Source organism: Nycticebus coucang, chromosome 12, assembly GCF_027406575.1.
Source record: "Nycticebus coucang isolate mNycCou1 chromosome 12, mNycCou1.pri, whole genome shotgun sequence".
NCBI lineage: Eukaryota > Metazoa > Chordata > Mammalia > Primates > Lorisidae > Nycticebus > Nycticebus coucang.
In genome coordinates, this window is record NC_069791.1 from 56785158 (window position 1) to 56799048 (window position 13891).

At 52.8% G+C, this 13891-nt stretch overlaps 1 protein-coding gene across 10 annotated transcripts in view; it reads right to left on the reverse strand.

The window, feature by feature from the left end:
• The window catches only part of TSPAN9 (tetraspanin 9), a 206202-nt gene that overhangs the window by 70756 nt on the left and 121555 nt on the right, over positions 1 to 13891 (reverse strand). For 9 of the 10 annotated variants that reach the window (XM_053555263.1, XM_053555258.1, XM_053555260.1 and 6 more), the window contains one exon: positions 7663 to 7742. In XM_053555263.1, the coding sequence (XP_053411238.1) occupies positions 7663 to 7725 (63 nt within the window). In that variant the 5' untranslated portion in view covers positions 7726 to 7742. Of the gene's footprint in view, positions 1 to 7662; positions 8522 to 13891 lie in introns of those variants that run through there. The other variant, XM_053555256.1, reaches the window with a different exon arrangement.

The following is a 13891-nucleotide window of genomic DNA, read 5'->3' on the forward strand; positions in this document are numbered from 1 at the left end:
AAAGGCATTCAGAACTACCCTCACCTTGGGACACAGCTGGGGATCCCTCCAAGGTTCAGCCCCTGGGCACCCACCCTCCTCTTCCTATGCTCTCACTGTAGGAGGTACAGTAATAAACTGCAGCCACTACACACAGAGTCCAATGCACCAGCCACCATGCCAGGCAGGCTACCTACACAAGGAACATGTTACCTCTTGTGGGCCTCATCACAGCCCTATAAGAGAACTGTTATGATCACAGATGAGGTAAACGCAGACACCAAGAGGTTAAAGAACACCTTCGAAACACAGACTTCCTTCCTGGAGACCTCTACCCAGTACATGAGGGGGACTAGGGATTTTGTTCATGTAAAGACTTGCCTGGCTGACTTGAATGTGTACCCTAGTGAAGAAATGCTAGAGCAGACAGGGAGTTCTCTGATACAGAGTCCGGTCTCTCCTATCCTTGGCCAGTCACCCATGTCACCTACTCCCTGCCACTAAAACAAACTTCCTAGGGCGGTGCCTGTGGCTCAGTGAGTAGGGCCCTAGCCCCACATACCAAGGGTGGCGGGTTCAAACCTGGCCCCAGCCAAACTACAACAACAACTAAAAAAAATAGCCAGGCATTGTGGTGGGCACCTGTAGTCCCAGCTACTCGGGAGGCTAAGGCAAGAGAATCGCCTTAAGCCCAAGAGCTGGAGGTTGCTATGAGCTGTGATGTCACAGCACTCTACCAAGGGTGACAAAGTGAGACTCTGCCTCTAAAAAAAAAATTAAATTAGGCGGCGCCTGTGGCTCAGTGAGTAGGGCGCCAGCCCCATATGCCGAGGGTGGCGGGTTCAAACCCAGCCCCGGCCAAACTGCAACAAAAAAATAGCCAGGCGTGGTGGTGGGCGCCTGTAGTCCCAGCTGCTTGGGAGGCTGAGGCAAGAGAATCGCGTAAGCCCAAGAGTTAGAGGTTGCTGTGAGCCGTGTGACGCCACGGCACTCTACCCGAGGGCAGTACAGTGAGACTCTGTCTCTATAAAAAAAAAAAAATTAAATTAAAATAAAAACAAGCCTCCCTGCATGGTACTATGCAGTAAGCTAAACAATGCAAGGGAACACTTGAAACCCTGAAGCCTCTCCTGCCCAAGGGCCTCTCCAATTCTCCTGGGAGCCTTCAAAGCTTGCTGGGTCCCAGGGGAAGAGAAGACCCTATCTGAATGGAACCAGGGACTAGAAGAGATTTCAGAGCTCCCCTGAAGTCCTATGACCAGACAGAGTCAGGGTCTGAAGCCAGATCTCAACCTTTTGCTGCTCCCAACAGCTGAGGATCTGCTCCCCCACCTGACAGTGTGCCATTTTTAACGTCCCTGCCAGGATCAGACCCCAACCCCCCATCACTTCTGCTGGCAGATTAGCTTTCAAATGTGAGCAGGGACAAAGCTGGCTCAGAAGACTTAACTCTGCCCGACGGGTTTAGCTCAGCTTCAAAGCTTCCTAACTGGAACCAAATAAGCGGGCATATCACAGCTGGAAGGGAGAGGCCGGAAAGGGGGAGAGAACAGGGACATCTCTCTAAAGTTGGATTACCTACAGCAACGGCTTGAGCCCAAGTGACACAGCAAGACCTGTCAGGGCAGTCATTGCCAGGAAAACAAAACAGCCACAGGCCAGCACCATCCCGACCTCAGAACCCATTCTAAACTCTCCACCCCTGGAAGCCACTCCCTACAGTCTATTTCCCATAGGCAGGAGGCTCCATCTCTCTCCCTGGGCTGCTGGCTCTCCCTGGGCATACGCTCTGGGTCAACCTGCTCACCATCTCCCCCACACCCTTCTCCCTTACCTGCACCCATGGTTCATTTAATCAGCAAACTCTTATTCATCCTTCAAAATCCAGGTGTCACTTTCTGCACTTTGGTATCTCTACATCTTGTCTCTATTCAGCAATATTATACTCCGTTAGGAGCTCTAATAACCACCTACTGCTCAGAACTGTAATTATCTGTTTATGTGTCTGACTTCTCCATGCAGCTCTGAGCCATTCAAAAATAGGTGCTCCAGTAAATGATCAAGTACACACTGGCCACAGTGTCCATCAGCCCTTCAACAGAAGAAATAGAAAAGCCACAAGTCACTAATTCTTTTTTTCAAACTAAGAAAAAAAAAAAAGCAAAACTAAGGCTCTTTTTTCCTCCCCTTTCTTTCTGATGGAAGCAAACATTTTAGAGAGGGAGGTCAGACAACAACCAAGCAGGAGTGCGGGAGAGGCAAGGACAAGTGAAGTCAGGCCTCCAGGTTCTGGGTTCAGGCCTATGTGACCGCCCCACCCTAGAATGTGGGAGAAGCAGGAGGTGTCCCCGTCACCTTCTCTTGGCAGCCCTATGTTCAAATGCCCAGTGCAGGGCAGGCCAGATGACCTCCCGATTCCACGACTTCCTGGCACGAGAAAACTGATCCGCCCTGTGTGAGCCCAGTCAAGCCCAGGCTCTCACCAACTGGAGACTCGTGTGCGCGGAGCGGGCATTCAGTAAATAGTTGCGGCGTGAGTGAATGGACTCAATTGGGACCCCAACAGCCTGGTAAGCCACAGAAGGCCTAGGGCCACAGAGCCTGCTGCCAAGTTCAGCCAAGGGCGGCCAGGCACACAGAGGTAGAGCAGGGGAGGCTGAGGCCCCTGCACTCATGGAGGGCCAGGATAGGGGGCTAGGAGACCTTTGCTTAAGCTAGAGAGACCTGCTTACCCAGGGACTTTCTCTTTTCTACCCTCCTCCTCCCCACCCCCTCCTGATTGACACCAATGCTAGCTCTGACATGATTTAAAAATAGATATTAAGACAAGGAAGTTTAATTTTTAATGCTGTGGAAAGGAAGTGAACACAGAGCTGGCATTCCCCTCACGGCAATGTTCCAGGGGTCTCAGGGTATCTGCTACAACTTTCATCTGTCCCTGTGCCCCCATGTAGAGCCATGTACGATCTACACTTGAGATCTACTTACAGCAGCCCCCTGGGAAAGCCTGGAACCCTCTGCCCCTGAGCACTATAAAAAGGCTCGAAATGCCTCTTACACCCAGGTTAGCCTGCTTTTCCTCTGCTGGAGAGGTGGGATCTGAACCCAAATCCCTCAAGCCCACTCACATACCTTCTGGACAAAAGGCACCCCACAGACTCCTTACGACACTCCAGGCCACCTGACACAGTTCAGAGCCCACAGAAACACTCAAGATGTGGCCAAGCTAGTACCAAACATGCCATCAGCTCAGCTGGAAAGTCATGACCACGCTGCCTGCACCCAAAGGCAGTGAGCAGTCTGAGCAGGGCCTGACCCCACTTAGGGAGCTTAATCAGAGCCCCATCAGCACCCTGCCCAAGGCTACCCCATGCCAACCTTTCCCCTGCCCCCGCAGGCTCACTGCACACCGTCTTCTCAGCTAATTAGCCTTCATTAAGGGAGCCATTCACAAGGAATAGACTTTCCAATGGGCCAGAATGTCACTGCTCTGCCAGCCATGATTTAAAGTGATGGGATAGCTCTGCTGGCAAGCATGAAAAGTGACTATTATCCTGAGTGGCAGCTATGCCAGCAACCCTAACCCCACCCTCGCCCTTCCACAGCAGATGGCAGCTTGATTTTAGGCTGGGAAGAGCTGGGGTGGACATGACTAAGAAGGGGACATATGCTGCCAGCATGCAGAGGTCCCTATTCCAACCCACCTCTATGTGCTCTCTCCTCTACTAGCGTGTAAAGTCCTGAGCCTCGGCTCAGCTCCTGTAGCTCAGTGACTAGAGTGCCAGCCACATACACTGGGCTAGAGGGTTCAAACCCAGCCTGGGCCTGCTAAACCACAGGAAAAAAAAAAAAAAATAGCCGGACGTTGTGGCAGGTGCCTGTAGTCCTAGCTTGGGAGGCTGAGGAAAGAAAATCATTTAAGCCCAAGAATTTGAGGTCGCTGTGAGCTGTGACGCCACAGCATTCTACCGAGGGTGACACAGTGAGACTCTGTCTCAAAGAAAAATAAAATAAAAAACCAAGTCCTGAGCCTCATTTGCTCTCTTGGACAGGCTTAGATTCGTTTAATCTCTACCTGGAGTATTCGACCAGATAAGCATTGAAGGACCCAGAGATAGCAACAGGGTCCTTTGAGGGAGATGCTCCAAATGGTTTCCACTACGGGGAGAAATACCCTGGAGGGCGGGGAGTGTGCTCACTGGTAGACAGGACTTAGCAAAGGGAAACCTTTGTCCCAATTCAGATCTCCTATTCCCTATCCACTGAGAAGCCAACATTCTCTTGGGCCCTAAGAATCAGGGTGGGAGATGCGAGAGACAAAGAGGAGGTACGACTCAGTCAGGAGTACACAGCCCCACAAATGCCGCCCTCCCGGGTGCTCCACACTTCTACAGAACATGGGGCAAAAACACGGCCAGCACTGTCTAGCTGAAGTCCTGTGCAGTGCCAGGAGCAGACCTGGACCCCCAGCAGTAGGCAGGCGCGCAGCAGCCTGTAAGGCACCTGCCCTTTTCTCAGTGAGGAGGAGGAGCCCCAGCACAGGGCTCTGCCTCCCATCCTGCCCCCAGTGACGTCACCCAGGCCCTCACCAATACCAGTGACCCAGAAGCTCCACCCAGTGGCCAGGAACCAGGCTCCTGCACACCGGGGAGGGTTGCAGTATAAGGCAGCTGCGCCTCTCCTCCACACTGGGAATCCTCCCATCAGGCTTAGAGGAGACAGGGGGTGTGGCGGCAGCAGCAGCGGTGGGTTTGGACAACTACCAAGTAGACTCCAGGATCTACGGAAAGAGCTACATCTATTGACTGCAGTCCTCAGGTTTAATTCTAATGTTTCAGAAAAGCCTCCTTTTGGGATTGGAGCCGTAGACTAGACCAAGTGATGGCTACATAATTCCTAACAACTGCTCCCAATCGCAGAGGGCTGGCCATGACCAGTGCTGCTGACTCCCCTGCACAGGGCAGCAACAGAGGCCTCCCAGAGACCTTCCCATCAACACTCTACCCACCTTGTAGGTTTTCTCTTCTCATTTGGCTCTTTGCTCCCTCCCCTGTATCAGGCCAAGCACCTGCCTGCAGGAAGTCTTTGTATGAATGAAGGACAGTGAACCACCACCCCCAAATCCTAACACCCTGCTACACCTGCCAAAAACACAGTGGCCAAAACTCTTACACACGCAAGCACCTATTTCTCTTCTGAATCCCCCATCTCTCCTAAGGGCTGTGTCTTATTTCATTATCTCATATACTACTAGCATAAAAGAACTGGATCTTTGAGACTCATGCTTATAGCATGTCATGGGAATTCTGAAAATATTAAGTAATCACAAAAATCAGAGGCTAGAGAGAGCAACTCATTGCCTGCTAAGAAGGAATAGTCGGCACCTGCCAGTTAGGAAAAGGCAGCAGGTTCTCTCACTGTAGACCATAAAAGGACATTTCATCAACTAGCTCATTAACCTCTGCCAAGCTTTTCAGGGAAAATGTAAACATCACTTGTCACCCACAGTAAAGGTACTAGAAAAAAAACAGCTTTTATCAGAGGCAAGTGTGACATCTAACTTCTCTACCCCATCAAGCAGGAGTCGGGGAACTCATTCCGCACAATAACATGTTGCGATTTACAACTCTGGCCCTCCATTCACTCACAAATGTACAGTAAGTGCCTACTATGTGCAGGGCACGGCCGGTAAGGAGGTCCTAAACCAAGCTGGGCCCATCAGGGAGAAGGGATCATAAGCAGTTATTCCAGCTCTGGCCAGCAGGTGGCGGGGTGGGGGTGGGGAGAAGCTGGTGCAGCTGAGTAGGGTTAATGTGCCAAAGGCACGGAGCTTCCCCCAAAGGGTCTTTCTAATCAGCGTTAATACATACAAGGTGGGGCAAAATAGAAAAGCAGGTTGAGACTATGATAAAGGACAGAGAAGAAAGCTGTGAACAACCAAAAGGACAGCACAGACGTGAAACCAAAGGCACCCAAGAAATACACACCAGTACTTGGCTGACACAGATGCTGGCAAATGAGTCAAAGAACCAGGAGGCACTTGCCCACAAGGCAGCTACAAAGTCATTCTTGACATTCCAATGGTGCTAGCCACCAGAAAAAGCAATTAGAATATCTGCCCCAGCTTCCATAAAATACTAACCACATGACAGGTGACATCCTAACAGCCATGGCTGGATGATCCCAGCCCATGGAGATTAAGTAATCTCAAACCAGTCTTCTTGGAAAAACAGCCGTGTCTCAGGTGGGGAAGGGGACTTCTCTCCACAGAGAATCATGCTTTCATGCACCTACCTCCCCACTCCAAATGTCACATAACTAGTAACATGAGAACAGTGAGGGAGACCACCAAACAGCCCCCGCCAGACCAGAAAGGAAGCCCAGTCCTTAAAGGATAAAGTGCTTTGTCTAAGGTCACACAAAAACTAATGCAGGACCAAGGCCAGAACCCAGTCACCTTCCTTCCCAGCCCTGATCTTGCACTTCTGAAGGAGAAGTTGGCCCCTCCATACACACACACACCCCAAAAGTTTTTCAACTAAAATTGGTCACTCCACACAAAAGCTGAATACTAAAACTGCACCGTCCCTACCCAACTTCACTCTGAATGACTTTCTCCTGCCCTCAATGCTCCTCCTGGACCATGGGCAGCTGATGGCCTCTCTCGGGCATGACAGATCCTGGGGCAGAGCCAAACATCTGTGCTATGTCCCTACTCTGGTGAAGAAAGGCAGAGGCAGCAGTCAGGATGAAAGAACAATGAGAAATGAATTTAAGAAGTTTTCAAATCTGCCTAGATAGTACTTCTTAGGCACACACGTGTGTGTGCACACACGCAAGCTTCAGAATCATACACAGAACAGAGAACAATTCCAAGATGCCCTACCAGCTGATATCTTCTCTAGAAAATAATCGCTTAGCAAGGACAGGGGCACCAGATTGTCTCTCCTGTCCCTTCCAATCACTGGGGCTCCCAGAACCTAGGAGCACATGGCCAGCCAGCTCCCTGCTAGTCCACTGCAATCCCTCAAAGCAGCAGCCAGCCACCCGATGGCAGCATCCCCCCTGCACCCCTCCTTTCCCATGCAAGCCCCCACTTGGGGGCATATCTGAGGGCAACCAAGTCCATCAGGTGGGACAGGGGCTGCTCCTCCTTTTCCTGGGATTCATTGAAAGCAATGGGAAGAAGTGGTCTCTATGTCCCACACCCGCGGCTCCATCCCACTCTCATAAAATGCTACAGATTGAATTCTTGCTCCTTCAGGAGGAATACAAGAAGAAACTCAGAAAACCATCCTCACTTGTGCCTATCTCCAAATCGGAGTCACAACTGCTAAAAATTCTGACCCCACACCCATTGCTGCAGGGTGTCCAGTGGGAAGCACTCCCAGCGTGGGTTTTCTGATGGAGGAAGGAGGTGGTGGCAAACTTTGCCAGCCTCCTAGGAGTAGAGTGAGTCTTCTGGAAGACAAGCAAGTTGGAGGCCCCCAGTAAGCCACCAAAGAGGAGGAGAAAGGAAGGGAAAGATACATGAAAGCGGGGCAGGGGACGATTTAAAGGGAAGCGGGGAAAGCACATTTAATGGTCGTGCAGAAAGAGAAGCAATGCAGCACGTTAAAGATAAAAGGTATTCACCCTCCGGTCAGCAGAGAGGACAGGAGGGCAGGGGTACGGAGGACTTACCCAGAATATCAAATTGAAGAGGAACATCATGTACTTCAAGCAGCAGAGGCAGCCCCTGGCCATGTTGCACTTCTTAAATTCTAGGAGGAACACAAAGGACAGGTCCAGGTAAAACACCACGTACTTGCTGCCTTTGGGCGCATTGTACTTGTCGGTCTTAACGCCGGCCTCGGCGCGGCTCTGGCCCCGGGAGCCCGCGGTGCCGTAGAAGGCGCCCGCCGTGAAGCCGCGGCCGAACGGGCGGCCCGAGGTGGACGGCTTAGCAAAGTCCGAGTCTTTGCTGTCCAAAGATGGACTCCGGTGGATCGAAGAATCCTCGCTACTCGACTTCTCCATGCTCTCGTCGTTCCCGGGGGGCGCGGGGGACGGGGGGCATCGCTCCCAGAGTGGGACGGAGGGGGCGCCCAAGTCGGGGCGGGCTGCGAGCGGGCCGGTGGAGCCTTGCACGCCCCTACTCTGCACCCCCGCGCCCAGGGGAGGCTGCCTCTAGGAGTGCGCCCCGCTCTGGCCGGCTGGCCCGGGAGGGCTCTGCGGCGCGGCGCGGTTCCCTGCGCGTCCCCCTGCGCGTCCGCGAACGCTCTCCGGGAACCGGCTGCCGCCGTAACTTAAGTGTCTTTGGGGAGGCTGCTCGACTCCTAGCTGCACCCGCCGCTCCACGAGAAGCAGAGACACGGGATCCAGGCTCCCCGAGCACACCTCTCTCAACCCAGACCCAGCTCTGAGCCCGACTACTTTGCCGGCGCTCCGCCTCCTCTCGCTCCGCGACTTTGCGGAGCGGCAGCCGGCCTGGGCTGCCCCGGCGAGCGGCGGGCAGTGCCGAGGGATCCGCCGCAGCTGCAACCGCTGGGCTTTCCCTGTGAAATCCCAACCCCGACTCCCGACTCCGAAATCGCCTGGAGCCTCCTCCCCCAGTCCTCGGCCCCACCCCCTGCCTTGCATTCAACCAATGGGCGCGAGGCCTGCCGGGCCCCGCTGGGGAGCCACCCCCTCCCCAATGACACAATATCTTTTATAGGATTAGCGTTCTGCCTTGTGCCTATACAAGTGCGCAGCGAACCCTCGCTAAATGTCAAGGGCTCTGTGGCTGGGGATGAACCAGAATCTTCATCGGAAAGCACTGGTCTCTTTTACCCGAGAAAGGATGTGGTGAGAGGTAGGTGATGGCTGGAGGTACCAATGACCCAAGAAACCAGCCAGAGGAAAGGTCTGGAGGGGGACAGAAGAGCCGCCACTATCGAGCTGGACGCCACCCCCTGTGCACACCGGGCCTATCTGCCCCGAGGCACGCGATCTCCCGAACTATATCTACCCACCTACGCGCGCGCGCGCGCGCGCGCACACACACACACACACACACACACACAGACACACACAAGCCCCACGTGGGTCTGGCTATCGCGCGCAGGGGAAAGGACCCTAAGGGAGGCGGGAGGTGTGGGAGAGCGCTAAGGCCTCCGCGGGCGCGCGGCGCGCGCGCGAACACACACACAGCTCCACTAGACTCCTGCAGCTGCGCCAACCTCTGTCCCCCGCATTCCCGGGTAGGACGCCGCACCGACTCGGACCCTGGCCTGGCAGGCAGGGGCAGGTAGACGAAATGAGGTTCTCCCCTGACTTTCTCCATCCTGCCTATGCCCTAAGTGATGTAGGAGTGCTCTCGGCTGGGTCCTCTCCCCGTGAGAAGTGCAGGAAAGGGGCTGATCAGAGGAGAGGCAGGAGGATTGCTCTTGCTAGGGGCTTGAGAACATCCAGGAGCAGCTGTCATCCTACTGCGAAACACCGCAATAGGGGAGCCTCCCATAAGTTTGCACTGCGGACCCAGAGCAAATGATGGACTGGGGGGCAGGGAGCCCCGCTCTTTTCTGCCGCCCTCCCTGTCGCTCAGCAAGAGAGGGCTGAGGGAGAAGCCAGAGGCAAGTTTTACCAGGCTCTGTAACCCCAACACCTAGTATGGGGCTTGGCCTCTGGGAGGAGTTCAAGAGGGGTGACCAGACAGAATTCATGCTCCAATTGGACTGTGAGTAAGGAAAGTCTTCCCTGATCCCATTGGGCATTTATTCCACACCTAGTGCCATGTGCTGTGAGCTGAGCACAGGGCCAGGCTCTTGAGGAGTTCTGGGGCCACAATCTAGGCAGAAAGATAGGAAGGCATCAATCACCAAGGCCATGCAGACTGGCAAGACAGAGGTGCTACAACTGGCAGGGCTGCAGAGGAAAGGGGCTGGAAAGGTACCTGGACGTAGACCAGTACAAGTCAGTGGCCTGTTAGGAACTGGGCTGCATAGCATCTCCACCTAAGCCCCCTCCGCCTCCTGTCCCATCGCCCCCTGCCCCCTTCCTCCAGTCCGAGGAAAAATTGTCTTCTATTCAACTGGTCCCTGGTGCCAAAAAGGTTGAGGACCGCTGCAAAAGGGACATCCTCTCCAACCAGAGGGACTTCCAAGACCCTCATCACAGAGGTGCTGTGGTGACCCTGTGCTGGTGGGTCTGTGCCCTCCCCAGCTCCCCCGGCAGGCCTGTAACCTGGAAGTGACAACTCTGAGATGGTGAGTGCCAATGAGCTTCTGTAAGGAATCTGCAGTGGTTTTACTATTCTGAGCACCCTCCTAACTTGGAGAGCCCAGCAATAAAACCTTGTGTATTGCAGCCACCATCAGCTTATCCTCTCCCAGTTTAGCACAGCAAGGTCCCATGGATGCTAAGTGCAGATGAAGGGACAGATGTCCAGCTGGTTCCTGATGGAACACCAGGACTGCCTGACTGGCATGGCTAATACCTTTTGTCCTCTGCATCCTCACCTGGCCACTCCTGAGGGCCCCACAGCTGCCACTTCATCCTTACAACATTACTTCTCAGATGCAGGGAGAGATAATCCACCAGCTGCACTGGGAGAAAGGCCTATTTTTCACTTTGAGCTCCTTTACCTGTGTGATCAAGGGCAAAGTGTGTGCCTTTCTAAGCTCCAGTCGCTCCCCTTTAACCTGGGAGTTAAAAGAACCTACCCCCGGAGGAACTGTGAGTACAAAGTGAGCTGGCAGACATGAGAACACTTTGAGGAGATAAAATGGAACAAACCAGAGGTGCTGTTACTCCTCATCTCAGGTGGGGACCCTTCCAGGCTGGCCTCCTCCACTTTCTAATCTTTTTTTCATCTTTCTCCTCTCCCCAACTCACACCTTACCTAGTCAGAATAGTCTCCCTACTGGACCTGAATCCTCTCACCTTCATTTCTGATTATGAATGAATTTGTGCCCCTAACCATTTCCTCAGAGGGTTGAGGGTCTGGAGGACCTGAGCTGGGAGGGGTAGACAACAGGCAGGTAAGAGAAGGGTAAGAGGAGGCTATCCAATGTAACACATGCTCCCTCCTGATTACACTCGTCAAAAAGGCTCTGAAGTCCTACTTGTCAATCCATTAACAAAGTTACAGTGAAGTCCCATCAGGGCACACAGCTTAGTCATCAGAATAGTAAGAGCAACACGAATTTATAAGCCCCTGCATATCCTAGGGACCAAAAGTCACACATAGTAACTCATTTAATCCCCATGACAACCCTACAAAGGATAGATAGAGGTCATTATCCCCATTTGACAGGAAGGAAACTGTGTGGTTTCAAAGTCCACGTCCTATACTCTCTTGGACTCTAAGCATAGTTCCTGCCCTTGGGAATCTTCCAGTCTAACAGAATCATAAAGCACGATAGGAAACCTGAAATAGCATGTCCTGATGAGAGGTTGTTATATAAAAAGACCCTGAGTAAGGGGCAAAAGTGAAGGATGTGGTCCTTGACCACATCCTCAGGGTCACATGCTTCTGGGCTGCTAATTAGCCAAGGTCAGTCACCTGGAAAGGGCCCTGAATTATCTCACAGAGGGCTGGGAGGAGGAAGGGGGTATGGGGAGAATGTGGTCACCTAGTGCTGTCTCAGCACAAAGGTAGCAGAGGAGCCTCAGGAAGGGAGGTTTAGGCAGAACACACCCCTCCTCCTCCCTCTCCCACCACGAACAAACCATCCATTGGTACTGTCCAAGATGGGCGGGACACTAAGCAAGAACTCACAGCAGACCTGCAGCTGAGCAGGACAAAGCCCTGGCCTCATGGGGTGCACAGTCTAGCTGAAGAGACCAGCCCCGTCTCCCAACTCGAGACTGGCTAGGGAGTCCCAGAGCAGAGTGACACACAGAGCACAGACCACAACAGAACAGGCAGTGGGCTGTCCCTCAACAGCCCCTTGGAGAAGGGCTCTCTGCAGTAGTTAGGCACTTCAGAAAGGCCTGGTAAGGTACACTGAGGAGACAGTGAGGGCAAAGACCTTCCTGAAGTGGGAGGATGGTCTGGGGGTCGAAAGGAGCTACTGCGTGAGGCACATGAGGTCAGGACTCTGTCCTGCTGCTTCCCAAGCAAGGGAAGCCCATGACAAAACCAGCGCCCTCGGACGCTGGGCCCGGCAGCAGGGTGGAAGTGAGACATGATATGAAAAGAGCAGCTGCTGTTGCTACCCCAGTGCCTTTGATCTAGGGTGCAAAAAGAACAAGCGCGTAGAAAAGCTGATGTGAGACACCATCTCTCCTGCCAACTCCTGATTCCTCTCAGCCCACCATGCCCAGAACAGCTTGCAGGTACAGGCTGCCCCAGAGGGATCTCAGAGTGTGTGAACAAGGCAAGATGCCTTTGCTTTCTCTCTCATTTTTTTAAACAACAAAAAAAAGTGAAGCAAGTACAGCTTTCTCAGAGGGGAGGAAGAAAAGTGAATATGTGAAATCAACATGCAACATCTCTGCTGACTGGCAACTGGGGAGATGTGGGCTTTGGAGTAAATGCCAAGCTCTCCCTGCCTCTCTCCAAATTGTTCAGGCTTACATTGTGAGCAGCACGCTCAACCTTTGGTCTTTCCCTCACCCACACATAGTCAGAACCAATGGGCCAACTCAAATCCCCTTTCGACCCACACTGAACACTCTTGCATTTGACAGCTGTGCAGCTTGTGAGGCATCCTTTACTTTTAAGCCATAAATAAGGCAGCCTCTCACCTGCAAAGCCAGAGGTTAGGTGAGGCACACAGGGGCAACCTGCAACCCAAAGAGTCACCTTTGTAGACGGGAGAGCTACTCACTTCCCCCCATTTTTAAACTCCAAGTTTGGGATCTTCTTCCCCTACACCAAAAATGCTTTAGTTTCTGAGCAAACCATTTACCAATGGTGTCAAAAGGCCCAAAGGATGCAGAGGTCCCTCGCAGGGGCCCACATCCCAGATGTTCGCATGCAGATGCACTAGGCAGGGGGTGGAGGGAAGGGTCCACTGGTGGGGGCGACTCTCCTCCCCACTACAGAAATTCAACAGCTAGAACATCATGTGTTACCATACTTGGCCACGATGAAGAAAGGACAGTAACATTGACAGTGAAAAGGAAAGAACTAAAGATACTTTCGTTTTGTTTGTTTGTTTGTTTGTTTGCAGTTTTTGGCCGGGGCTGGGCTTGAACCCGCAATCTCCAGCATATGGGGCTGGCACCCTATTCCTCTGAGCCACAGGCGCCGCCCAAGATACTTTTGTTTTTATAGGGTTTTTTGTTTGTTTGGTTGGTTGTTTGAAGTCTCGCAGACCAATAAGGAAAAGGAACAAATAGAGTTTGGCTTCAATGGGAGGGTTCACAGTTAGATGGAGGGATGAAGTGTTTGAACACACTGGAAGGTGGCCAGGGCTCCTCCCTCCTGCTCAACCTCCGTCAGGCTGCAGCTACAGTTTGCCTGCCTGCCTCTGCTCTGGTCACTGGGCTTCAGGAAAAAGGCAGGGCTATAACTTGGTCATTTCACCCAACCCTGTGCCTGTCACAGTGTCTCCCACAGGGTAAGTACTCAGTCAGTGTTAGAGGACAGAGAGAAAAGAAAGACCACCATGCCTAAATCTAGAGCTGTCCTCGAGGACAGCCTGACGGCCCAGAGTTCATTAACCAAAGGATGGGACCCAAGCCAGAAATCTATGGAATTGTTCCTGGAAAGCAGACAATCTGAGAACATCTTAACCTGACGAGGGAACCCAGGCAGGAAACTGAAGTACCAGCTACGGATGACAGAGTGCAAATGTCCCCAGCACTTGGCACAGCCTGGAATGGATGGAAAGATGAATGGACACACGTGTGGATCCAAAGAGCCATTTTGGAGGAGGAACTGGAAAAGATGCGAAATGGAAAACAGCAAAGACTGAGACGGGAGCAAGACAGGGCGAAG